The 27,991-nt window shown below is 44.3% G+C and overlaps 1 protein-coding gene across 4 annotated transcripts in view; it reads left to right on the forward strand.

Moving 5' to 3' along the window:
• Window positions 1–27,991, forward strand: part of LOC309415229 (CUGBP Elav-like family member 4) — a gene marked incomplete at its 3' end in the record, with an annotated part of 587,555 nt that overhangs the window by 516,558 nt on the left and 43,006 nt on the right. For 2 of the 4 annotated variants that reach the window (XM_082012680.1, XM_082012681.1), the window contains exons 3-4: window positions 4,699–4,827; window positions 11,074–11,153. In XM_082012680.1, the coding sequence (XP_081868806.1) occupies window positions 4,699–4,827; window positions 11,074–11,153 (209 nt within the window). The remainder of the gene's footprint in view (window positions 1–4,698; window positions 4,828–11,073; window positions 11,154–27,991) is intronic. The other 2 variants (XM_082012682.1, XM_082012683.1) reach the window with 1 other exon arrangement.

The following is a 27,991-nucleotide window of genomic DNA, read 5'->3' on the forward strand; positions in this document are numbered from 1 at the left end:
TGCAGACTGAGGACCTCTTCCAGTTCCCTGTCAAGCAGGTGTCTCCGCTCAGGAGGAGAAGACTGTGGTATGGATGAGGACATTGAAAGTAGAGAATAGGCACAGACACATTTAATTTAAAAACATAACCTTAGATTTTTTGTTCATCAGTTGGCAACATGTTAAATTGCTTTCCAATTGCTCATAGGGCTGACAGCACCCAACATCTGTGTTCTCTTGGACACATGCACTTAGATCACTGTGGCACTGTCTTTAGGATCACACCGCTGCAGGACATGAAAATATCTCCCTGGAAGATGACTCCAAGATCTACAGTAGCTGTCATTTGCAAAAGCAGGGCTTTCAATTCAGAACTAAACCCTGCTTTTTTTTTACCAACACCACGGATTCCTCTTGCATGAAAAAGGAGTTGGGGAAGTTCGAGCCACATAAATCTGATAGAAACCATTAGAGGTTTCAGCCACAGATCTGACCACCAGCCTGCCAGGTGCCTTTCCTTATTACTGCCAGAGCTCCCTGTATTCCTGGATTGTAGCAAACACTGAGGAACTTCAGCAATGCCAAATTTTGCCAGGTGAAAGCACCAATTATTCTTTTTGCAGATGGGGAAACTTTTGTACTGGGCAATTTATGTAGCTCATATTTCCACTGAGGCCGCTGTCCTTAGCAGAGATGTATTGTAAGTATTTAGCAACAGTAACTACATGGTCATCATCTCTCTGGCACCAGGAATAACAAATCACTCTAAGGGAAACGTGCCAGAGCAAGGCTTGAGATGGTACCTAGGAATCCCAAATACCAGTATGAACTGTACAGAGAGCTTTGGCCAAGCTCTTGCATATCCTCGTGGGTGCACTCTTCCATAAATGGATTAGGAGTGATTTCCACTCTTTACCAAAACAAGATCTAGGGCCTGTCTATTCAAAGTAGTTTGTGGTATGTTCAAAATAAACAAAAGGAAGAGGTTCCTAACACAATACATGATTAAGCAGCAACACGAATCGCTGCAGGATGTGGTGGATGCTCACAGTTCGCATGGGTTCAAAAGCCCACTGAACAGTTACATCAGAGAAAGACACTTCAAAAACTATTACATATAAAAAAACACTGCAGACTCCAGAAGTCTCTAAATTGTAGAGCACTGGAGTCTAGGACAATATATGGGGGATTAACAAAATTGCTTCCCCTGTTCTTGTACTCTTTCCTAGAAATCCAAAACTGGCTACTGCCAAAGACAGCACGCGGTGTCAAACAGACCAGCTGTCTCTCATACAGTTGTTCTTTCACTATGTATACAGACTCCATGTCCAAGTAAAGTCTCAGAGTGCAGCCAGCAATTAATCCTTCAAAATAAGTTTTCTCAGATGCAACAGTGGAGACTAATGCACCTATGGGATGAAGCTTCCTTCTTTGTGCAAAAGAATTATGCTCCCACACCTGGGCTTATATTCATTTGCACTTGTCCCCATCATCCAGCTGTTCAGATTAGCTGTTATTGTCTCTAGCCTGGGTGTCTCAGTCTGTGTCCAGCAGTCAGAGACTGGCATCTGTGCAAGAATATATGCTAACATATGGGATATAAAGAATCTGTTAAGTAAAACTAAACCGGGGAGGGAGGAGATCAGCACAAAGAAATCACTCCTCCTAAGATGTGATTAGGAATGCCCCACAACACCCAGCTGCAAGGAACAGGTGAACTCAGCAAACATTTTAAAGCCTGCAGCAGAATTAGCCGCTTGTGGGTGTTGTTTGATATGCAAAGGAGGAGTGAAAAGGGGAGAAATAGAAGACCCTAACAGGTGGAAGGAGGGTTTTGTTGCTGTTGTTTGGAGTAAGGTAGAGGTAGGTTTCTGTTATTTCTAGAGTGCTTTGGGCTTTTGGTGGTTGTTGTTTTTTTTCCCTTTCCTAATTTTTGAAACACCTCCATTTTACAAGTTTCATGTATTTTCCAGCAAGGTACCATGGAGAAGATAATTAGTGAATTTACAATTAGCTACAACAGAATTTGTAATCACTTCCCCTGTGGAAAGGGCTGTAATTATCATCATGGAGCTGTAGCACTGCTGTGAAAATGGCAATAGGAGCGTGCAGCCCAGGCCCCAGGAAATGCCCTGGTTTTAGCCTATTGATCCACCTGATCAGCACTAGTTGAGAGGACTGTCAGGGCACTCTGGCTTGAGACAGGAGGCAGTCTGAGCTTGCAGAGTTGAGTTCAAAGCTCAACCCAAACTTTCATAATATTTGGGGCACATGTGGCTCACCCTATGCTCTATAGCGTCTCCTTTCTTCTTTGGCCGGAAGAGGATACTTTGTCCATTACTGTCCAAAAAAAAAAACAACCAGGTTTATAGCTCTTTTTCACCACTGTGACTTGGGCAGATTCCTGATCCCACTGCATGGACTTGTGGAGTAATAGGGCACGGACTCTGGCGGGGATTCAGGCCAAAGACCATTATTTCTACAAGTGTCCGCTTTTTATGCAGTTACAGCTCTTTCACGTGCCACAAAATACGTCCTGGTTGGTTACCACACACAGTCCACGTGCTTCTCACACAGTCAGGATTTGCTGCCTGCAGGTGTCCACGTGCTCCTTTGCTTCCTCTTAGTTGTTTACCACAGCTCCTTCTCCTCAAGGCTGAGCCGTGAAGGTGTCCAGCTGTTTACCAGCTTCTCAGTGCCACAGCTCCTTCTCCTTAAGGTCAAGCCCTTGCAGGGTGATCCCAACATGGACTTAGGGGTACTTGTGGATGAAAAGCTGGACATGAGCTGGCAATATGTACTCACAGCACAGAAGGCCAACCATATCCTGGGCTGCATCCAAAGCAGCGTGGCCAGCAGGTAGAGGGAGGGGATTCTGCCCCTCTGCTCTGGTGTGTCCCCACCTGGAGTCCTGCATCCAGCTCTGGAGCCCTCAGCACAAGAAGGACATGGACCTGTTGGAGAGGGTCCAGAGGAGGGCCACAAAAATGATCAGAGTGATGGAACACCTCTCCTATGAGGACAAGTTGAGAGAGTTGGGGTTGTTCAGCCTGGAGAAGAGAAGCCTCTGGGGAGACCTTATTGCAGCCTTCCAGTACTTGAAGGGGGCTTAGAAGAAAGATAGGGACAGACTTTTTAGCAGGGCTTGTAGTGGTAGGACAAGGGGTAATGGTTTTAAACTAAAAGAGGGCAGATTTAGACTAGATACAAGGAGGAAATTTTTCACAATGAGGGTGGTGAAACACTGGAACAGGTTGCCCAGAGAGGTGGTAGATGCCCCATCCATGGAAACAAGGTCAGGTTGGACAGGGCTCTGAGCAACCTGGTCTAGTTGAAGATGTCCCTGCTCATTGCAGTGGGGTTGGACTAGATGACTTTTAAAGGTCACTTCCAACCCAAACCATTCTATGATTCTGTATGATTCTCTGATGGACACCCTCAGCGCTGCTTCCTCTCCTCTCTGCCAAGGACCACTCAGGATACCAGGCAAGGAAGATCCACTCTGCCTCTTGCATCTTCTCTGGTAGATGTGCCACTTGGTCCTATGCACCAGCATTTTCTTCTTAGCCACACTTGCACAGAAAACTTCTCTATGCTGCTCGTTTGTTCTGTCATGGTGCCAAGGAGATAAGTTTAAAAGCCTTCCCAGTGCCTGGACTAAGGCACTGCGGTGGGTTGCTCACTGTGTGCACAAGCAATGTTTGGGGAGGAGGGGGATAGCAACAGGGACAAATAATTATTAGCTATATAAATAATGGAATTAATTAGCATCTGGTTTCTGAAATAAAGCCATAGACCAACCTGGTCCTGATGATTAGAAAGCCAAACGCATGGAGTAACATCAGATAGCTGCTCTGGTGAATACCATTTGCATACAATAGATACTTGTTCCCATAAAGAAATACGCAAAGGCCACTTTTGGTCTTGTACAAATAAGCACATACGATATCCATGTGTGATGCTCTGGCAATGAACTCGGGATGAAATAGGGAGGCTCATAAGTTTTAGAATAACGGGTTTCATGACTAGAAGGGACCATAATGATTTTCTGGTTCGCCCTCCTGATTAGCCTGGGACACAATCTGTCCCTCTTTATTTCCAAGGCCTTGGATACGATGTTCTAGGTAGTAAAGATGGCTTACACTTTCCTGATACAAGGATTCAACCTCTCTGTTTTGCATGAGGAACATGAGAACACAAGTGTATTTATATACTCTTATTTAAATTCCCATGCACAGAAATGCATTAGCGAGTGCTGCCTGCATAAATAAAACCCTGTCTCATGTATTATGGGAGTGCCTCTGGTCTCTCGTGGTGAGGGATTCATGGTGCAGCAGCAAAAATCCTCCTTGGCTATTCTGGGCATCACAGCAGAGAGCAATGCACAGTTATTTCCAAGCATGCATGACAGACTCAGGTTATAGGGAAAAAGTGATAATGGGGTGAACATTAATGAGGCAAAATAAAAATGTGGGGAGAAGAGGCTTAAATGGTGACCACCGTCAGGCCCCATGATGCGGGGTAGCGTCACTGCTCAGACTGCTGCTCTTAAGCGCAACCTCTACTCCAAGACCAGCAAGCTTTCTTCACTAGCATGTAAAATGTGGGAATGAAATAAAAACTGAATGAAATCACCATTTGTTCTGCATGTGATACTGAGCCATCTTGGCTTTCACATCCCTCCTGAAATATGGTAAGCATCTTTTTATTTTGTTCCAGAAGACAGAAAACTCTTTGTGGGCATGCTCAATAAGCAGCAGTCAGAAGATGACGTGCGCAGGCTATTCGAGGCATTTGGCAACATCGAGGAGTGCACAATTCTTCGGGGACCCGATGGCAACAGCAAAGGTAAAGTAATGGCTTGGGTCAAGGCAGCCCCAGTCTCAGTGTATATATAATTTTCTGGTGTGACAAAGTCATTGGGTATCTGCCAGGACAGCATCTCTTACATTAGGATAGGTCACCTTTGCCAAGGGAAGCCATTTCTTTGTTGGTCACTCTCTGCATGTGGATGAGAGGAAAAAGCTGATTGCACTTAAAAGGACATGCCCCCAACAAGCTAAGTCTTGCTGTTGTCCCTAAATTCAGGTTCTTTCAATTGGTGTGCAAAATGCCAATCACCACACAGAGTCAAAATATTTGTCTTTATTTTGATTCTGCACAGAAAAGGATGCTAGGCATCTAAAGTGGCCAGCACATCCTTGGGTGAGACAAGCTGAGGTTTTATAAAATTCTGTTACAAGGAAACACACACAACAAAAATCTTTATAGGCTAAGAATTTATATAACAAATGTTCTTTTATGCATACTCTAGCTCTTACTTCACTCATACTAAAGTAGTCTTGTATTTCCATACTCATTATACACAAGTGGGACTTGATTTTTGTATTAAAATTAGGCAAGGTAAGGTAAGGACAGACCTTTCACTTGATACTTATCCAACATTGACCAATCCAAATTATAAATCAGAAAATCAGACAACTAAGCAACTATACAATATAATTCAGATACCATACTCTAGGTTTGGTAGGAACTTTCCACCTCAGTTTCCATGGCTTCAAAACAAAAAGTGAGTTAACCAGTATAGCTTTCCTCCTTTCAGCATCATTGCTATGTGCAAACTGATGCATCTTATTGTTTGCTCGCAGGGCAGAGCCTCCCCTCTGAACACAGGGCCTTTATATTCACTCGAGATGTGCTCTCCCTACCCAGCTGAACAAGCCAATTCTTTCTTTAAGCAAAGCCAAGGTTCTACTTTACAATTTCACTCACCAGCTCCACCATAGTCTTTGCTTATTTCTCACCCATCATCTCCATGTCTCCCCCTTCTTCAGTTGGTCTTTGCATAGATACACACTGACCAGTGATGACAATTGCAAGGCTACAGATGCTGACTTAAATATTTCACTCAGACATTTACTGTTTGAAACATGTAAATGCTTTATTGAAAAACTATGTGCCTTACCTCCTTCTGACACTTTTGGGCATCACTTGTTAACTGTGTAGGACAAAGGATCCTTTGCTACAGCCCAGGTGTAAGAATGAGGTTTCTCTCTTCAATATGAGAGTCATTTTTTCCCCATCAGTCTCTAGACAAAGTTAGTTCAATTTGAATAGGAAGCCCTCATCTCTTGACAGTATAATATGTCCGTTAAATATTGATCCGTGTATAACATATCATAAACTGTGCTAGAATGTGAAACACCAGGGAAGAGAACTCCTGCCGACGCATGTCATAGCTCACTGGATATTTTGAAACACGACAACATCAACCAGCATATTTTTGCAACAGTGAGGCAAAAAATCCAAACTGCAATGATACACTGGAGAAAGATATTCCTAGTCCATAAAATCACTGGTGTCCCCCCAAAAATCTTCACAACAGCATTATCAAACAGCTGTTTTATATAGTCAGCAAAGCTCAGCCTTCCTCATATATAGGGCTGAAAATAAACTGTAGACACCTTTCTTCATTTGTATGGCTACTCTAGTTTCCCAACACCCAAAGATGGGGGCTGCCCCACTGGAAAGCGATAGGCTATGTTGGCCTAGAAAAGCCCCAACCATCATAACGGTAGGCAACTAACCACTCCATTCACTGAACCAATTAGTAAATTATCGAAAAGCAAAAAAATTATGTCTGCCTCCACCTGGAATTGTACTGAACAAAACTTAATGACAAAGGAGTTAGAGTAATAATAAAGGCAATAATGTCTGAGATCTGTAAGAAACAGATTCCAAAGTAGATTCAACCTGCAGACTTGTATTCATACCTACTGTATCTTTCTTTTTTCTTAAACAATTTAATTGTAATTCTGAATCTGAGTGGCAGCTCCATATTGCTAACCAGTTTAATTATTAGTGCTAGTGGGCTGCAGTCTCAAACTTGCATTTTACTGAGCTGTTCAGGATCTTTACTGAGCCTTACAAAATTAATATTACCATATTCTGTTTGCTGGTGTTATTTACTGAGAATGTAAAGCTGCTAATTTACACACAAGCACACAAAGCAGTCAACCCAACAGAAAACTTAAGGCTGGTGCTATTATCTTAGAAGATAGTCTGGCAAGTCACGATTCCCACAAAGTTATTCCCAATCTAATTTTTTCCATTTGCTGGAAACCCATGTGTCACACATATTGCTTGTGAACTACTTATTTTGGGTAAAACCCATAAGGCTTAAATTCCACCTAAATTGACATTTAAGCAGATTGCCTAAGTGCCAGATAGCAATCAGATCCCATAGACTTCAATCTTATCCATTACGTGAAGCCCTAACCAGGCTTCCCTGTGGTGAACCTCTAAGTCCTCCAGGTACCTCGATGCAAGCAGTGATCTCAGAAGGTAGGTCCCAGCTTCACACTTCAATACCACTACAGACCAGTCTGCCAGAAAGCTGCCTGAACTTTTTGTGAATCCACAGGTGATGTCCTGAGACACATAACCTTCACAGGGCTGCAAAAATAGCTCTTGCATGAGTCACTCAGGTGTAGGCACAGTGGCTGGAGGATGCAACCAGGTGTTTCTCTGCCTGAAGAGCAATGCAGACCCTGTCTCTCCTGGGACAGATTGAAGAGGAAGGAGTCTTCCTGTACCCCTCTTCAGCAAGCCAGCAGAACCCACAAGGTCTTCGCTGCTGCTCTCTGTACAGCTTCTTATTTTTCCCTTTTTTCCTCCATACAGCAGGTGTCTACTTCATTAACTCTGAAAGTAAATATTACACACAGCACCAGAAGCTCCACAAGAGAAATCTTAACACACTCTACAATTACAATCTTAGGCCCTGACTCTGTATCTCAGGAGCCTGGGGATGCTGGGCTGTTATGATGTCATAATTGATCCCTATTGTTTCCAGCTGAAGTTTATTGATCTAATTTTCTCATTATTGTCTCCTCTCAGCTCCTTATAATTGTTGTGCTTTTTTCTGAAATACAGTCTGAGTATAGTGCTGAAGGTACAATGCAAATTGAAGGTTTCCCAAGTATAAGCTATTTTTGTGTGTGTGTGTGTGTGTGTGTGTGTGTGTTATTTTTAGAAGTGGCTATCACTGCTTTCTTCAATCTTATTTCTATCAGCCTGCAGTGATGATTTTGGGGACCTCTGGGGCTTATTCTTCTAGTTTGCAAGTAGGTGTTCTAATGCTTCAGTTTTCACCCTGTACTGTATGGATCCATAAGGGTTTGTGAACCTTCTAATGATTCTACAAATGGAATAAAGGAGAGCTGTCCCATTGTCAGGAGTGGCATCCCCTGTGCAGTGTTCTGCACCCCTTCAAGAAAACAGCTAGGGCTGTGCAAATTGATTAAAAGCTCAAAAGTCTTTGGTAGTAATAGAAGGGGATGGAAGCCAGTTCTCTCTCAATCTGTTCCAAAAACCGCCTTAGCATATGGAAATTACTCTGCTTCTCTCTGAGTGAGTTTGCTTGTAACTAAGAGCATTAGCAATAGTTTCCCCCACTCTAGTGGTGCATGTGACCCTTTGAAGTCACTGCACTCTAGCACATATTCATAAATGCACCTTTCTGCCCTAAAACCTTATTGTAGCTGTTCAGTCTGAGATTCCTCACATGACAATGCAGGCTGTAGAAACAGCCTACATTTCTCTAATGTCCAGAGGACAACACCTGTACAGTCAGTGGCTCTGCAGCTACAAAAGATTTATGATTCAAATTTTGGTGGTAACAAGATGGTAATCATCACATGCGGATGTCTCCCATCCATGCTTCTTCATCAGAAGTTGTTTCATGTTTTCTCAATACCAAAAGTGATTGGAACCAAGACAAGCTCTGAGCAGTCTCTCATGGAGTCTACCAGACAGTGATGTCATAAGGTACCTTGTGAGACTTGGAGTAACCTGAATGCCTTCTGTACATTTGCCCTGTGGTTGCTTGTAACAAGTTCAATCTCCATCCTTTATTGGATGCAGGGGGGAACATTGCCACCAAGGATGAGGAAAAGGCTGAGGTACTTAATGCCTTCTTTGACTCAGTCTTTAATAGCCAGACCAGGTATCATAAGGGTATTCAGCCCCCTGAGCTGGAAGAGAGGGATGGAGAGCAGAATAAACTCCCCATAATCCCGGAGGAAGCAGTTAACAACCTGCTACTCCACCTAGACACTCACAAGGCTATGGGGCCTGATGGGATCCACCCAAGAGTACTGGGGGAGCTGGCAGAAGAGCTTGCCAAGCCACTCTCCATCATTTATCAGCAGTCCTGGTTAACAGGGGAGGTCCCAGACGACTGGAGGCTTGCCAATGTGATGCCCGTCTACAAGAAAGGCCAGAAGGAGGATCCCGGGGTCTACAGGCCTGTCAGCCAGACCTCCATGCTGGGGAGGATCATGGAGTGGTTCATCTTGAGGGTGCTCACAGGGCATGTGCAGGACAACCAAGGGATCAGGCCCAGCCAGCATGGGTTCATGAAAGGCAGGTCCTGCTTGACCAACCTGATCTCCTTCTATGACCAGATGACCTGCCTAGTGGATGAGGGAAAGGCTGTGGATGTTGTCTACCTGGACTTTAGTAAAGCCTTTGACAGCGTCTCCCACAGCATTCTCCCAGAGAAGCTGTTGGCACATTGCTTAGACAGGTTTACTCTCCGCTGGGTAAAGAACTGGCTGGACGGTCGAGCCCAGAGAGTTTTGGTGAACGGAGTTAAATCCAGTTGGTGGCCAGTCATAAGCAGTGTTCCCCAGGGCTCAGTTTTGGGGCTGGTCTTGTTTAATATCTTTATTGATGATCTGGATGAGGGGATCGAGTGCTCCCTCAGTAAGTTTGCAGATGACACCAAGTTGGGTGGGAGTGTTGATCTGCTGGAGGGTAGGAGGGCTCTGCAGAGGGATCTGGACAGGCTGGATCGATGGGCAGAGGTCAACTGTATGAGGTTTAGTAAGGCCAAGTGCCGGGTCCTGCACTTTGGCCACAACAACCCCATGCAACGCTACAGGCTTGGGGAGGAGTGGCTGCAGAGCTGCCTGGCGGAAAGGGACCTGGGGGTGCTGGTTGACAGCTGGCTGAATATGAGCCAGCAGCGTGCCCAGGTGGCCAAGAAGGCCAACAGCATCCTGGCCTGTATCAGAAATAGTGTGGCCAGCAGGAGTAGGGAAGTGATCGTGCCCCTGTCCTCGGCACTGGTGAGGCCGCATCTTGAATACTGTGTTCAGTTTTGGGCCCCTCACTACAAGAAGGACATTGAGTTGCTGGAGCATGTCCAGAGAAGGGCAACGAAGCTGGTGAGGGGTCTGGAGCACAAGTCTTATGAGGAGCGGCTGATGGAACTGGGTTTGTTCAGCCTGGAGAAGAGGAGGCTGAGGGGAGACCTTATCTCTCTCTACAACTACCTGAAAGGGGGTTGTGGCGAGGTGGGTGTTGGTCTCTTCTCCCAAGTAACTAGTGATAGGACAAGAGGAAATGGACTCAAGTTGCACCAGGGGAGGTTTAGACTGGATATTAGGAAAAATGTCTTTACTGAAAGAATGGTCAAGCATTGGAACACGCTGCCCAGGGAGGTGGTGGAGTCATCATCACTGGTAGTGTTAAAAAAATGTGTAGACATGGCACTTCAGGATATGGTTTAGTGGGTATGGTGGTGTTGGGTTGATGGTTGGACTTGATGATCTCGAAGGTCCTTTCCACCCTTAATGGTTCTATGATTCTATAATTCTATAAGTATGTGTAGCTTTCTGATAACTTTTTCATACTTCATTACTGTTTCTCATAACCCCAGAGTGAGGAGCATTCAGCATTAAGTCCAATAGAAGTAAAGGAATAAGCATTTTCACCCATAAATTGTAAAATTGTGCAATAATGTTATGGGAAGCTGTGGGGGTGAAAACATAAGAAGATTCAAAATGTACTTGCTAATTTGTGTCCATCATTGCCCATTACAAGCGATGTGGGAATTCTGCTTTGCCTTAAGATTTCTTCATGGTGCTGAGACAGGACTTTGGAAAGGAATAACCAAGAGCAGATTTGCTTGTTATAGTTTCTTCACAACCATTTTTTTTTGACAGTTCTGACTACAGGATACTCAGCTAGATGGACTTTAATGGTCCCTATGCAAATTTTCTTACATTCTTCTTTTTCCTCTTCCAGGGTGTGCATTTGTGAAATACTCTTCACATGCGGAAGCCCAAGCAGCAATCAATGCCTTGCATGGCAGCCAGACAATGCCGGTGAGTTGTTTTTTAACATGGGCAAGGGACGATTGGTTCAGCCTTTGCTGCCGTATGTCCTGATTGAGGGGGAGGGATGACTTATCTGTGCTCTGCAACCCATCTTCCAGGAAGGACTGATAACAGCTCAGGCATGCAGGGCCTTGGATGTGCTTAATTCATCAATGGAAATGCCAGGATGACACTGTCATTTCACACAGCCACAGAACATCATGTGCTGCTGTGTTCTGTCACCAGCGATTCTGATGACCTGATAAAAAGACATATGATTCACAGGTGCCAAAAACATTTGGTCAAACTCACCATGAGTGTAAGCTTTCAAGTTTCAGAGGGATGAATCAACTAGAAACCTGTCTCTAAGAGCTGCTTTGGTTTTCCCTCCCCAAACAGTCCCTGCCTCTAGGTGAAGAATAAAGAACTTTTTGTCAGCATTCAGCAGAGAGCAGCATGTTCACGTGATGACACTAGAACCTAGAGACAAATCACACAGTGATGGATGTCTCTCACTGCTACTACAAAGTGCCTACCTAGGCATAATATGTAGTCCCCTACATCCAACTTTTGAAACACAGTCATACCAACTACTGGATCTTCAAGGAAACATTTGAGGGATCATTCCACTTAGACAAATCTCTAGTAATATGGGTTTTCAAGCCTGACAGTTCAGGAAAGTACTCATGGTGATGTATTTTTTATGCAAAATCACATTTGTACACCATCATACAGAGCCAGAGGAATGTTAGGCATTCAACTGTCAGCAAGGAAAGACAATCTTGTCCAACATGTTTTGATTTTTTATTAATGTATATTATTTTTATTACTAATTATTCATAGTGTAAATCATGAAAGGCTAAGAAGCATGCCAAGAACTTGGAAAGGGTACAGGAAAGCTCAATAAAAATATTTATATCTTTTAGTAAGAGATTCTAATGTAAATACATGAATTTATCCAAATAACTTTAAAGTGGGCTTGGCAGTTTGTCTCTAGATATTTGCAGGGATGAAAATGGAAATTTCTTTACAGGGAAAAGAATTTTAAAAATAGCAAGTCATCAAGATCTTATTTTTTTGGAACCCCATCTTAGACAAGTCAGTTTAAAAATGGTACCTTTGCCACTGATACTACCAAAAAAATCCCCTTAGGATGGGGGGGTGTCTCAATTTTTTTAAAGTACTACCTTTAGGAGTCTCTTCTTAAAAGATTACTTCTAACAGAACCATTTGTTAAGCTTGATGCTGACATCCCATAGTGAAATATTATGGGCATATTTCCTGAGAAAGGTCAAAGAGGTACTTTTAATGACTGACTTTGAAACTTTGACCCAAAGTCATAGTGTCTATAAACTGGCATCAGGAATTGCAGTTCCATTTGGTGTGGTACCACAAAGAAGGTGTAATAAAAAGTCAGTCCCTATCCCAAAAATCTTGCAAACCCATGTGACAGATGTGAAAGACAGGATAAACCAGACAAAACCCAAGCAGAGTTGAAGATTTTATCTAGATCTAGTATACCCAAAATATCCTTATCCTTCCCCAGCCCTTATCATTCTGACTTTCAGCATAGTTTAGACACGAAAAAATACTCATCTCTCAACCACTTTGGAGCAAATTTCTGTTCCATTCTGCTGATATCAACTTAGCTTAGAATGTGCAAAACAATGAAGAATTTAACTATTTCATGTGTCAATTTTTTATGGTACCATTTTTCCTCTTGACTTATTTGACTTAAATACCTGTTATAGAAATATTCTTGAATAAGCAGATCTGGGCATTTGAAAAAGCATCTCATTTTAACCGTTACTAAATGCACATCCCAGACTTACAATCAAGTTTGCATGGCTTGACAAATTTCCTTGAATTGGCTGAACCTCAGCAGCAGTCCCTGTACCTACTCTTAGTTCACAGGAAAAGCTAGTAGAAAATTATTAATTTTATCCTCTTCATTGTAAGCTATGTGGCGTTGCCTTGTATCTTCCGTGAGCTATGATCAGGCACACAGGCAGTTACCATGGCTCACCAGACTGGTGAGGACTTGTCAAGTGACTGCCATTTGATCGAGATATGGAGCACACACTGTTTTTCCCACAGGGACTCAAAAAGCTTAAAGAGTTTTGACATGGGCCAAATCCTGCAAATGATTTCTTTTTGCATTCTCATTTATACGGTACTTCAGGGTGTGCAGCTTCTTTCAGGGTGTTGTGGTTTAACCCCAGCTGGCAACTAAGCACCACACAACCGCTTGCTCACTCCCCCATGGTGGGACAGGGGAGAGAATCAGAAGAGTAAAAGTGAGAAAACTCATGGGTTGAGATAAAGACAGTTTAATAAGTAAAGCAAAAGCTGCGCACGCAAGCAAAGCAAAACAAGGAATCCATTCCCCACTCCCCATGGGCAGGCGGGGGTTCAGCCATCTCCAGGGAAGCCGGGCTGCATCACGCGTAATGGTTTCTTGGGAAGACAGACGCCATAACTCTGAACGTCCCCCCCACCCCTTCCTTCTTCACTCCAGCTTTATATACTGAGCATGACGTCATATGGTATGGAATATCCCTTTGCCCAGTCTGGGTCAGCTGTCCTGGCTGTGTCCTCTCCCAGCTTCCCATGTACCCCCAGCCTGCTTGTTGGCAGGCCAGCATGAGAAGCTGGACAGTCCTTGACTGCTTAGCAACAATCCAAAACATCAGTATATCAACATTTTTTATTCCCAAATCCAAAATACAGTCTCACACTAGCTTCTATGAAGAAAATTAACTCTACCCTGGCTGAAACCAGGACAATGGGGCTTGCATGTTCACAGACAAATGCAGCCATCTCGTGATGAGATGGCAACGTATCCCTCCTCCTTGGAAAAGAGGGTTGCATTGCTGCCATTTTCTTTCAGTCCCCCTTCCATTTCTCTCACCATTAGGACAGGCCTTGTTTGTCCAGCTGTGACGTCAACTCAAAGTTGTTCCTGTGGTTCAGCCAATTTAAACGTCTCTTGCTTTGTCCTTGTGTATTACCAACAGGGCCTTCCATCATCATTCTTTTCAGGTCTCAAGCCATTCGTTCCTGCAGCAGACTCCTGTTTCTCCACAGCTGACAGGATTATTGCTCTACTGTGACTTCTTGTTCACACAACATATGTTGCCTAATACTTTCAAAAGGCAACTTTCTTTTATGAAAGTTGTTTTTTTTTTTAATTAAGTTTTCCTTGGAGAAGTGCCTGACCACCATCCGTCACAAGCCCACTTCTCTATGCAAGGCACTTGTTTCTCCTATGGGCCAGCCAAACAGGTTCACAGCTTTCCAATTTTCACAAAATCAATTGCTTTTCTAAATTACTTTCCCAAAAACCCTTACTTTTGAGCAGACCCAAATTTCCTTCTGTATCTACCTGCCAAGAGAGCTTTTTTGGCATCTTTTTAATTCATATTGCCTATTAACTCATCAGCTTTACAGTAGTATTTTACTTGAATTCTATGTCCTCCTTTATGAGATCATAATTTTCATGTATTTTGCATGTATTTATAATATTTTATAACAATTATATGCCCTGTACTTTTAGCTTTGTTTACTCTGTCCCCTCCTGTCTCTCTTCCCTGTCCATATGGGTACGTAAACAGATCTCCTCATGTGATTCTCTTCCCTTTCTCATCCAAGCCTTGTACCTTACAGCCTTAGCCAGGCTTACCTGCTGCACTTGTTGCTGCCACAGTAATGTTGCTGGAGCTAAAGATCTTGGGTGACTCTATACCAGCTGAAATTACATACCTACAAGTCAGATATTTAAGCTGTTCTTTTGGCTTCTGTCCTGGTTTCAGCCAGGATAGAGCTGGTTTTCTTCACAGAAGCTAGTGTGAGACTGGGTATGTTTCCAGCCATCCGGTGGTTGCTTCCACCATGGTAAGCACATAGCGCTTGCCTTGGCAAGTTTGTGGAAGTGTGATATAGTCAATCTGCCAGGCCTCTCCATATTTATATTTCAACCATCGTCCTTCATACCAGATGGGCTTCAACCGCTTGGCTTGTTTGATTGCAGCACACATCTCACATTCATGGATAACCTGTGCAATAGCATCCATGGTCAAGTCCACCCCTCGATCCCGAGCCCATCTCTATGTTGCATCTCTTCCCTGATGGCCTGAGGTGTCATGGGCCCACTGAGCTATAAATAATTCACCCTTATGTTGCCAGTCCAGATCCACCTGAGCCACTTCAATCTTAGCAGCCTGATCCACCTGATGGTTGTTTTGATGTTCTTCAGTGGCCCGACTCTTGGGTACGTGAGCATCTACATGGCGTACTTTTTGAGCATCTACATGGCGTACTTTTATGACTAGATTCTCTAGTTGGGCAGCAATATCTTGCCACAATTCAGCAGCCCAGATGGGCTTGCCTCTGTGCTGCCAGTTGCTCTGCTTCCATTGCTGTAGCCACCCCCATAGAGCATTTGCCACCATCCATGAGTCAGTATAGAGATAGAGTATTGGCCATTTTTCTCGTTCAGCAATATCTAAAGCCAGCTGGATGGCTTTCACCTCTGCAAACTGACTTGATTCACCTTGTCCTTCAGCCGCTTCTGCGACTCGTCGTATAGGGCTCCATACAGCAGCTTTCCACCTTCGATGTTTGCCTACAATACAACAGGACCCATCAGTATACAGGGCATATTGCCTTTCGTTCTCTGGCAGTTCATTATATGGTGGAGCCTCTTCAGCACGCGCCACCTCCTCTTCCGGTGATATTCCAAAATCTTTGCCTTCTGGCCAGTCCATGATCACTTCCAAGATTCCCGGGCGATTAAGATTTCCTATTCGAGCCCGCTGTGTAATAAGCGCGACCCACTTACTCCACGTAGCATCAGCTTCATGATGTGTAGAGGGGACCCTCCCTTTGAACATCCAGCCCAGCACCGGCAGTCGGGGTGCCAGGAGGAGCTGTGCTTCAGTACCAACCACTTCTGAGGCAGCTCGAACTCCTTCATATGCTGCCAATATCTCCTTTTCAGTTGGAGTATAGCGGGATTCAGATCCCCTATATCCTCGACTCCAAAACTCTAGAGGTCGACCTCAGGTCTCTCCTGGTGCCTTCTGCCAGAGACTCCAGGTAGGGCCATTCTCCCCGGCTGCTGTGTAGAGCACATTTTTAACATCTTGTCCTGCCCGGACTGGCCCGAGGGCTACGGCATGAACTATCTCCTGTTTGATTTGTTCGAAGGCTTGTCGTTGCTCGGGGCCCCATTTAAAATCGTTCTTCTTCCGGGTCACTTGATAAAGAGGGCTTACAATCAGACTATAATTTGGAATACGCATTCTCCAGAAACCCACAACGCCCAGAAAAGCTTGTGTTTCTTTTTTGCTAGTTGGTGGAGACATAGCTGTTATTTTGCTGATCACATCCGTTGGGATCTGTCGACGTCCATCTTGCCATTTTATTCCTAAAAACTCGATCTCTTGTGCAGGTCCTTTGACCTTACTTTGTTTTATAGCAAAGCCAGCTTTCAGAAGGACTTGAATTATTTTCTTCCCTTTCTCGAAAACTTCTTCTGCTGTGTTGCCCCATACGATGATGTCATCAATGTATTGCAGATGCTCTGGAGCTTCACCCTGTTCCAGTGCAGTTTGTATCAGCCCATGGCAAATGCTAGGGCTGTGTTTCCACCCCTGGGGAAGTCGATTCCAGGTGTATTGGACACCCCTCCAAGTGAAAGCAAACTGTGGCCTGCACTCTGCCGCCAAAGGGATTGAGAAAAACGCATTAGCAATATCAATGGTGGCGTACCACGTGGCTGCCTTTGACTCCAGTTCATATTGAAGTTCTGGCATGTCCGGCACGGCAGCGCTCAGTGGCGGCGTGACTTCATTCAGGCCACGATAGTCTACTGTCAGTCTCCACTCTCCATTAGACTTTCGCACTGGCCATATGGGGCTGTTAAAGGGTGAGCGAGTCTTGCTGATCACTCCTTGGCTCTCCAGCCGACGAATCAGCTCATGGATGGGGATCAGGGAGTCTCTGTTGGTGCAATATTGCCACTGGTGCACTGTTGTGGTAGCGATCAGCACCTGTTGTTCTTTGACCCTGAGCAACCCCACCACAGAAGGGTCCTCTGAGAGACCAGGCAAGGTGGACAGCTGTTTAATTTCTTCCGTCTCCAAGGCAGCTAATACCAAAAGCCCACCGGTACCCTTTTGGGTCCTTGAAAAACCCTCTCCTGAGGTAGTCTATGCCCAGGATGCACGGAGCCTCTGGGCCAGTCACAATGGGGTGCTTCTGCCACTCATTCCCAGTTAGGCTCACTTCGGCCTCCAGTACAGTCAGCTGTTGGGATCCCCCTGTCACTCCAGAAATACAGATGGGTTCTGCCCCTATATGGCTTGATGGCATCAGGGTACATTGTGCACCGGTGTTCACTAAAGCCTTATATTCCTGTGGGTCTGATGTGCCAGGCCATCTAATCCACACAGTCCAATAAACTCGGTTGTCCCTCTCCTCCGCCTGGCTGGAGGCAGGGCCCCTCTAGTCCTGGTCATAGTACTCGTTACCCACTTCTTGTAAATAGGAATCAGAAGTCCCTTCAAGAGGATCAGAGGTGAGATCAGCTCTTCTATTCTTTCTGGGGAACTGCCCACTGGAAAGTGGAGCGATGATTTTTCTTGAGGAACCTGAACCCCCTTTTGTAATTGTCTTTCCTTGCAGCTCGCGTACTCGTGCCTCTAGGGTCGAGGTAGGTTTTCCATCCCACCTCCTCATGTCCTCTCCGTAGTCACGCAAGTGAAACCACAGGGTGGCTCACAGTGTGTATCCTCTATATCTTCTCTCTTGAACAGAAGAGCGCTTACTCCTAATGGCTGAGACACTGGTCCGTACGGGTGGAGGGTAGGGCATATCCTCTTTGAATTGCCGGAACTCCCGGGACAGTTTCTCTACAGCAGAGACGCAGGCCCGTAGGGAGGAAGAGAGACTTTCTTCGTATTGCCGGAGTTGGCCAGCCAATTCATCCACCGTTGGTCTCTCTCCGTCTTTCCAGGCCATTACTGCTAGTTTATCAGGATTCTGCACTTGTTCGGGAGTGAAGTTCCAAAATACCGGAGGCGCCCACCGCCCCAGGCATTTGCCCATGCTGTTCCACACACCCTGCCATTCATAACTATCCAGCCTTGGGGCAGATCTCCGGGTGATATTCTTAAATTGCTTGCTAACCTTAGACAAAACCGAAACAGTGTTCCCCAGAAGTAGCAATAGAGGTATTTTAAGTACCCAAGGGTGTTCAAAATACTGAAAAATTATTGTGATGAAGGAGGAAATGTTATGATAGCAAAGGTACCATTCTGCATTTCCTCCATAAAAAACCTTTCAGAGGCAGAAGTATAATTGCTAATCGTCTCCACAAGACAGTAGCCAAAATACAGTAACGGCTTTAGTACAGAGCTCAGATGATACCACATTAAGCTCAAGGTCAGTGTTCTAAAAACAAAACTCACAGGCGAGACATACTAATCATTGCAGAGTACAGCAGCCCGCAGAAACCAACACCGATCCTTAACATGTACAGCAAAGACGAGAGCATGATGCAAATCAAATAAACTGATATCATGACCTGCAACCGTTATTATCTCAAGCCTCGTGCCCCACGTTGGGCGCCAAAAAGGACTGTCGTGGTTTAGCCCCAGCCGGCAACTGAGTACCACGCAGCCGCTCGCTCCCTCCCCCTCCCACAGTGGGACGGGGGAGAGAATTGGGAAAAAACTCGTGGGTTGAGATAAACACAGTTTAATAGGACAGAAAGAGAGAAGGAAACAACAATGATAATACCAACAAAGGAATGTACAAGAACAAGTGATGCCCAATACAGCAATTGCTCACCACCTGGCGATCGACAGCCCGTCCCCGAGCAGCTATTTCCGCCCCCCGGCCAACTCCAGTTTATGTACTGGGCATGACATTGTATGGTAGGGAATATGTCTTTAGCCAGCCTGGGTCAGCTGTCCCGGCTGTGTCCCCTCCCAGCTCCCCGTGCACCCCCAGCCTGCTCGCTGGCAGGCCAGCACAAGAAGCTGGACTGTCCTTGACTGCTCAGCAGCAACCCAAAACATCAGCACATTATCAACAGTTTCTCATCCCAAATCCAAAACACAGTCTCACACTGGCTTCTGTGAAGAAAACCAGCTCTATCCTGGCTGAAACCAGGACAGCTTCCTGTCTGATGGTAATTACTACCACATAGCTCAGACATGTAATTTAAGATTGCCCGAATGAGACATGGAGACATGTGCCTCCCTGCTGAGTGTGCAGCATATATTGGACACCTAACTTCATGTCCAATGTGAGGGAGCTGAATCCTGTTCTGGGTGTTTGCATCTAAAGCAATTTGGGATTCAGAAACCACGCATCCCACATCTGAGTCCTCTGACTCCTGGTCCTTTAGGTGTACTGTAAACTTGCCTAACACAGAATTGTCAGCACTATGTTCATTCTATATCTTTATTTAATTAATGAAATTTAAGGCCATTAAGACCTCCAGAACACTGTAAGGTGGCTCCCTCCACCACACAGGCAAAGTCCTCTTCTCTTTTACTATAGAAGTCTGCCGCAGCTTTGTCAAACTACAGCATTTCTTCTGCGTCCACTCAGTAGCATCCCAAGTCTATCTATGCCTGGCTGAACGTGTTCCGTGAAAATTACTTTTCAGATGGCATCCTTGGTTTTGTGAGAGGAAAAGAAAATCTGAGAGTTGGATACAAGCACTGAACAGTTGTATGAATTTCAGAGAAAGATTCAACTTAGTTGAACTTCAAAAAAAAAGTATTGCAACACAAAACTTTGATAACTTGTGGGCCTTCATTTCAACATTTTTCTGTGCAGCTCTTATCAACACAAACGACAAAAAGAACTTCAGATCTCTGTTCAGGAACCACCTCTATCAAATTATGCAGTTATGCCTCAGTGTTGTTAGGTGACAGACCAATTAGATGTCTAATTGTTGTATTTAATATTTTTTTATAAATCAAGAAAATATAAATGAGCCAATACCTTGAACAAGTTTGATTTTTTCAGCCTCCGCCCATCATGTTCTTTGGAAGGCCATCCATAGCACTGAAATTCCCAGCCAAACCTGATTAATAGTTAGATGAAGGGATTCTCTTCTTGCCTTAGACAATCTACTATCTACCCTCTCATACCATAAGAGATTTTTGTCATTAATTAAGCTGGAAGAATTTTTCACCTTAGATTACCAAGAGTGACTGAAATATGAGATCGTCAAAAATTACCCAGAGAAACAAGTGTCATTCTCAGTACACTGTGTGCAGTGGTCCTCTTTCAAACTAATGGCAAACGGAGTACCGGTTCTCTTCTTCCTGGCTTTGGATGCTCAGGCACCCCATCAAAAGAAACCAACCCCAGCTCATGTTTATGACTGCTGTTATTATTGGTATGCATTCCTACAGTGCAGTTAAGACTTTGCAAAGCACTGTAAAGTTGCCTTCAGACACAGTACCATTATGGACAGTAGCCGAGCAGCAGTTCTCATCCCCTGTCAACACAGTGTAAGAATATTTAGGTGAATTAGGGATGGAAGGGAAAGCAGTGGCAGTCTGCAGAAGGACCTCTGAGTTAGTGGAGGAAAGAAGGAAAATATGCCTCTTTGGACATGATGAAGTTGTAGCTTGGATGCCTTGCTTGTAGAGCGCTGGGGAAGTAGAAGTTATGCAGGCACGCTGGTACCAAAGCGCTGAATTGGCAGAAACTCCCTGGGAGGAACAGCATGGCAGCTCGGGGTGGGGGGGGTGGGGGGACAATGCTGTAGATCAGCTGAGGTATTTTTAACAATTATTTTCATATAAACAGCTCTGAATTTGAGGAGCTCCATGTAAATGGGAAGCAGTGGGGCTTGTAATTACATTTGTGTATACTTTCATAAATTGCTGGGAAACATCAGAGCCATGATAGAAAGCTGCAAAGCTACAGTGAGTTTATTTTCTTCTTCTGTTCTTCTGTTAATTGAATGATAGATGTGTGGATAGGAAGTGTTGCCTTTGTGGAGTACTATTTACAGACCCACTGACAGCTGCACTGTGAAAATTAACAGGAACAGAGCAGCCTCTGTCACAGATCTTCCCATGAGGGACTTGCTTCAAATCGCATCATTTGTTTCATTGGAGAAACTTTCCTCCTCTCTCCTCCCTTCTTTGCAGCTACACACACACATCCAGCTGCATATTCCCTGTCTCTCTTCAGGCTCGTGGCAGCCTTTAGTGTTGGAAGGAGGGTTTGTCATTTCCACAAAGTTGGGTGAGAGGTTGACTGCAGTTCAAAACATAGTATATTCTACTTCCAGCAACACACATCTTCAGGAAGTCAATATATGTTTGCAGGTGTCACCCCAACAGGAACATGCTCTTCACCTTTGTCGAAATTCTAGCAGATTTCCTCTCAGACTAATACTGTTGGTGTTGCGTTAAGAGGCAGAGCAATTTGGCAGAAACTAAACCCCCTTGCTTTCCAGTCGATCCTCAGATATCAGAGGGACTGGGGGCAGCTGAGCTTAGGTTCTGAATGACGCCCAAAGTTAGCGTTAGTAGTCCGGTCGCGCCCAACACCTTTGTTGGACTATCGCGGGTCCGGATGCACTACTAGCATCACACTACCTGCTCAGCTGGACACCTCCTGAACTAACACGGCCGCACTCAGAGGTACGGTCGCGTTCAGGGACAACACACACACGGCTGAGTCAGTCAATAGTGCCATTTATTGAAGCAACAGATACACAGGTTCTTTGGATTGGTGGCGATAAATTCACTGCCTGCAAAGCACGTGCAAATGCCAAAAGTATGAGTAACACTGCTTGGCTATAAACGCATTAAAAGATGTAAAGTGACTCTATAGAGATTTCTAAGTTTCCCGGGGAGGCACTTGGTATGACCAAGTGTTCAAATCTTACCCAAAGGCGTCCCGATGGGGGGGAAGAGAGGGTCAGCCCGTTGACTGATCCCAGAAGTTAGAGTAGTACGCGACGATGGTATCTTCCCTAACGTCCAGCTCTTAAAACACTATTTTATAGTGTTTTACTTTGTAGGTGGAGCTTGAGTGACTCTAGTCATACATACCTTTATCAGGATTGGTTCAGAATTCTCTCGCTTCGCATTTAAAGGTACAGACTAGGAAAAATTCAGTGCGCACGCTCATTGAGGAGTGGTCGCACCTTGGGAGGTGGGTAACTTTTGAGAGGGGTGTGCGTTTTAGTATTATAATGATATTATAATAAGCAAAGTTCACTCCAAGTACAGCATTTCATCAAAGTTGACAGGTCACTGACCCAGGGCATCGCACGTGCAGCTTATTAATGTACACACTGTGTACCTTTAAATTCCCTTGTTCACAGAGCGTGGCCGCGACGTCTCCACTCCGCTCCACCCTCCATGCAATTTCTCCCAGAGTCAGCACACCAAGTTCCCCTGATGTTGCCAACATCTAGGGTTGCCTAGGGAATTGCCATGGTACAGACTCATTGTACACTAGTGCTATGTTCCACCCGGTTTCAATGCTGTTCTTAGAGGGTAAATTTCCAAAGTGCCCCTCAGCGATTACTCCACATTATCCACCCCGTGACTATAGTCACTCAAGCTTCACGATTCTTTTCCTTTAGAATGGATGGGGAGTGTCACATATACTCTTGCGATGAGGATCATCGAGTGCACATATATTTCGTGGGGATATGGACAAATGTTTCAACATAATCCAAAGTCTAACATGCAAAGCAATTGTTAAAATAAAACACGATGCGGTCAGCATTAATAAGACAGCAACAGGGTGAAGCATCTTGTTGAAGATTCCTGTTGTGGTAGGTGACCATCCGAACAAAGTATCCCACCAGTGGTGTCCTCCATCCCTCTTTACTCTTTCCGACACTTGATGTATTTTCCCTACATCATGATGGACAGTAATCAGTCTTTTGTCCATTTTCCCGAACTTGTTTCAACAACTGCTTCAGGTCTTCATGTTGTAATAGTTTTCTTACCAGGGTAAGATTCATTCCTACAGGGACAGGCAGCAGATCTCGAAATAGAATATAATTTGATTGTACTTGTTGATAAGATGTAACAGGAGCTGAATAGATAAAGTCACATCCTACAATTTTAGTAAAGTTACAAACACAAATATTTGAGTGATTGTTAGTATCCACAGTAACATTATCTACAAACACAAAATCACAAGGGGTTCTCATACAAACACACCCTTTTCCAATATATACAAGTACAGTTTCAAGGGTTTCATTGGGATATATTTCAAAATGACAAATGTTTTGTTCAGTGTCAAGACAAATGTCTTGGCCTTTGATGATGTTACTTTCACAAATGAATCCCTGTTGTTCCCGTACCACACATGCATCAACATCAATAGTTTGCCATTTGTTTTCATTCTGTTGGGCCCATACTCTATGCTCTATAGGATAGAGTATAGTTCCGTTGTGATTTAATCCTAATGCAATGATTGGGTATATGGTATATACCAAAGCATTGCGTACTGTTAAGACAAAAGGTGTGGCTTTGCCATCAGTAGGGTTGTAGGTAAAATTGACCAAATACCACCATGATTGGAATTCTTTCTCAAATGTGGTTGCATTATCCCAAACTACCTTTCGAATTTCAGAGGGTAAGATGCCCTCTTCACCTTCTCTTATAATTGCTGCTACCACAGATTGCATCCACAGTTGAGCTTGGATACAACTAAGAGCTAGAGAAATATTATTTTGAGCTGCACCAAGTGCATCCACAATCAATTGGTGGTCCCTTTCATTAATTCTTTCCCACTGAGGTAATATGTCAGATAAGAGCCATTGATTAGTTCCCGGTGCTACTAGAGAAGACCGCAATGGGTGTCCTAATTTGCTTAAATCACTTGTTGTTGTGCTCAGTTTATTTATGATTATTTCAGCATCTATACTGTTTAAGACTCCCAATCCTGTCCCTATGATACCGGTTGCATCTCTCCTTGTCCGTCTTGAAGAGACAAGGGTTCGCCCATGTAACCAGGCTAACCATCCTGTATGGGATATATTTAGGAATGGTGAACAGGTTGGTTTAATTGTAGAGATGTTAATTTGCATCAACATTTCTACTTGTTTGAGGGAGTATGATGGATTAAACAGCACTTGTTGCTGACCTGTATATTTGATTATGTAAGGGCCTGTGTTGAAGATGAAGGGAGTTAGACTAATGGGAGGCCAAGTTGGTACATTTTCAGATGTTTGTGGGGGTAAAGGTTTCTTATCCTTTGAATTTAGTGCAGATGTTGCTGCAGATGTTGCTGTATCAATCATAAATTCAAATATTAATTCGGTGCCTTCGGAACCCCAAAGGCAGTATACAATTATGGGTTTGGTCAGAGTAAAATTGTACCAACAATCCGAATTTGGTTCGGTTATTTTGTAACACTCGGTGTTGTAGTTCTTTGGTTTGGTAGAGTCAGTATGATATGCTTTAATTTCGGTTGGCCTATGGTAATTAGATCCATTAGTTACTCGGCAGCTGATTTGTATTGCCTGTCCTGAAATGGCTTGAAGTTCAGCCATCTGAAAAGAGTCATTCCAACTCCATTCATCTTTTGAAAACACTTCATCTCCATGTATAACTAGAGTGGAGAGATTTAAGTTCCTTTTGTTTTGTAGTGTTCCAACACTTCCACTATATCGTGGCAATGCATGGTCCCAAGGGTCATTACGAGATGTCATGGTGACAATGGGTATGTTCCTAGCTCCATATTTCAGGGTGTCAAATAGGGTGGATGGAGTTAGGCCTGGTGGTGTAGTTGGATTAGGTTCAATTATGTCTATTTTGAACCGGAACAACAACCCTGTACAATGTGGTTGTGACAGCCCTAAACCTGTACAGTGTTGTTGCCACTTACAAGTCACAATAGTGGGTTCCACCAGGGTAAAGTTATACCAACAATCCCATTCGTCAGCGACACAAGACTTTGTGGCTACTGGGTTTCCGGATATTGTCATTAATGTGGCTTTCTCATGGGTTGATCCGTTAATCATCCTACACCCTATCTGGATTCCTTCTCCTACTTTTCCCTTCAGGAGTGGAAGCCATCCATTATCCCAGCTCCACTCATGTCTTGAAAACACCTCGGCTCCATGCATAACCACAGTAGCTAAGTTTAATTTTTCTTTGACGGCACGTGTTCCTATGACTCCAGTGTATCTGATATGGGCTTGGGACCATGGCCATTCTGGGTCTTTCTGGCTATGCATCAAAGGGAGTTGTATTAAAGTCAGAACTAAGCACCGCATATTTCACAAAGGTGGTTCACTTTGCAACCACAGACATCTGCCTCAATCAGAGCCTTCTTTTTCAAGATTCCTGTGAACACAAAAAGAAATAAATGTGCTCGGTTGTATTCAACCGGCAAGGTTAGAAAGAGGGTGAGATCCACCGGGTACTAATCCGGTGTACTTTTCCTGAGCAATCTTTGGCTTCCCATGCGTAGGGATTTTTGGGGGTAGTCAGTACCATGGCTACTGTTCCAATCTGGGGCATTTTCACTAGCACAGGTTGCCCAGTGTAAAATCCTGTGGGATAGTCTCCTGGTTTAGTATGAACCTTTGGGGTAATTGTATCGACAGATACACAGAAGGCTTTCATTTTGGGGCAGCCATCTCCGCTCCATCGATTATTCAGTTGGTAGATGGCGTCATACAATCGTAAATGCCATCCAGATTCATGAGTTTTTGCGAAACGCTTGACCAATGCATTGATGCGTTTGACAATGCTGTTAGCCTGAGGATAGTAGGGAGTGTGGAATACCCACCGAATCCCTTCCTCTTTGGCCCAACTTTGTACCACTGTAGCTGTAAAGTGTGAGCCGTTATCACTTTGAATTTCTTCTGGTAGGGGGAGTGTGCTGAACCATCCCTTAAGGCCCTTCACCGTGTTTTCTCCGGTGGCTGATGTAAAGTCAGCAGCCATGGTGAGACCAGATATAACCTCTACTCCCACCAGGACGTATCTTTTCCCACATGACGGTCGCAATGGGCCGATATAATCAATCTGCCAGGAGTGCCATAATGTCTTCCTGTCGCGAATGTGTAGGGGGGGTGCCTTACTCGGATGGTCTTTGTTAAGCCATAAACGACATTGTGAACAGGCAGTCACTACTTGTTCACATAGTTTAACTGATATGGGCCATCCTCGGGCTATACCTTCCCGGTATAAATCAGCTCGTCCGGTGTGGCCACGCTTAACATGTAACCATTTGAGTAAACGTTCCCACTCTTGGTTATTATCTGCAACATCAATTTGTCGCAACCGCATAAGGCTGTCTACCTGTTGGTTGAATTGAGCAGTAATAGAGTTTGATTGATCATGTCCTTTTACCCAGCCCACATATAGTGTCCACTGTTTTCCTATCTCTAACAGTTGTTTCCAACTATCCGTTTGCCAGACTGGAACCCTGTTCACTTGCCAATCATTGACTGCCCAGTGGCCAATCCATTCAGTGGCTCCTTTAAAAACAGCATATGAATCAGTATAGATATGGCTAGCACCGTGTTGCTCGGCCAATAGAACTGCTCTAAGTTCCCCTACTTGAGCACTGCCTTCACCTGTTTCAATCAATTTTTCTCCTGTTACCACTTCCAGTGCTACAGCCTTGTACTTCCACTTGTTGTTCTCCCTATGGGATGATGCATCAGTAAACCATACTCCTGTTAGATCACTGTCTTCCTTTAGAGGAGGTGCTTCCTGGATTGGGGATGGTTTGTTTGGTGGAGACTGGAACAAGAGGGTACTATCTATGTCTTTTTGTAGTTTAGATATTTTAATATTACCCTCAGTAATTGGCATAATTTCATTAATGCCCTCTAGGTATGCATACCATTTACGAACTTTGGGTTTCTGAGCAATACCAGCAGGTGGTATTGTCCCTTTACGTACTATGTCCAGAAGGCGGAAGGGTCCTCGAATGATCACATTTTGTTCTCTCCTTATTTGTTCTGTTTGTTTCACTGCTCGCACTAGTGACAGTAAACCCTTCTCAAGATCTGAATATCTCCTTTCAGTATCGCTGAGAGTGAGATGTAAATTCTAGTGGCCTTTCCGGTCCTTCTGGCCCCTTTTGCCATAGGTTACAATGAGAGCCATGTTCACTGAACCCCCATTCCACATAAATAGGGTCAGTTGGGTGTATGGGACCAAGTTGTTGGAATAACCTCAGCTCCTTAATTAGCAACTCTAATGCACTCGTATGTTGTTCAGTCCATTCCCATGATTTTCCTTTTTTGAGCAGACTATATAAAGGACGCGCAATAATAGCAAAACCTGGAATGTGTTTGCGCCAATAACTTAGGGTTCCCAAAACTTGTTGTAATTCCTTTACGCTAGATGGCCTTTGTCCAGACTCTATTTTTTCCAGGGTATCCTGAGGAATAGAAGCAGCTCCATTAACCCACCAGACTCCCAGGAATTTAACTTCCTGTGCAGGTCCCTGACACTTTGAGTCTGGAATTTCTAATCCTAAGTCGAGCAATGTCCTCCGAATGTTTTCCATGGTGTCTCTTACACTCTCTTGGCTTTTTCCCCCTATCAGGATGTCATCGATATACTGATATACTGTACTGTCAGATGAAACAGGAATTTCCGCTAAGATTTTAGCCAAAGCATTGTGGGCAATTGTGGGGGAATGTTTATATCCTTGTGGAAGCCTGTTAAAAGTGTATTGGATCCCTTTCCATGTGAAAGCAAACTATGCTTTGTCCTGTTCAAGGAGAGGAATCATGAAAAACATATCTTTAACATCCAAGGCAGCCATCCAAGGATGGGCAGCGCCTTGTATCAATGTCACTATTTCTGCCA

This window comes from Phaethon aethereus (genome assembly GCF_964289735.1).
Source record: "Phaethon aethereus genome assembly, chromosome: W".
In the NCBI taxonomy this organism is placed as follows: domain Eukaryota; kingdom Metazoa; phylum Chordata; class Aves; order Phaethontiformes; family Phaethontidae; genus Phaethon; species Phaethon aethereus.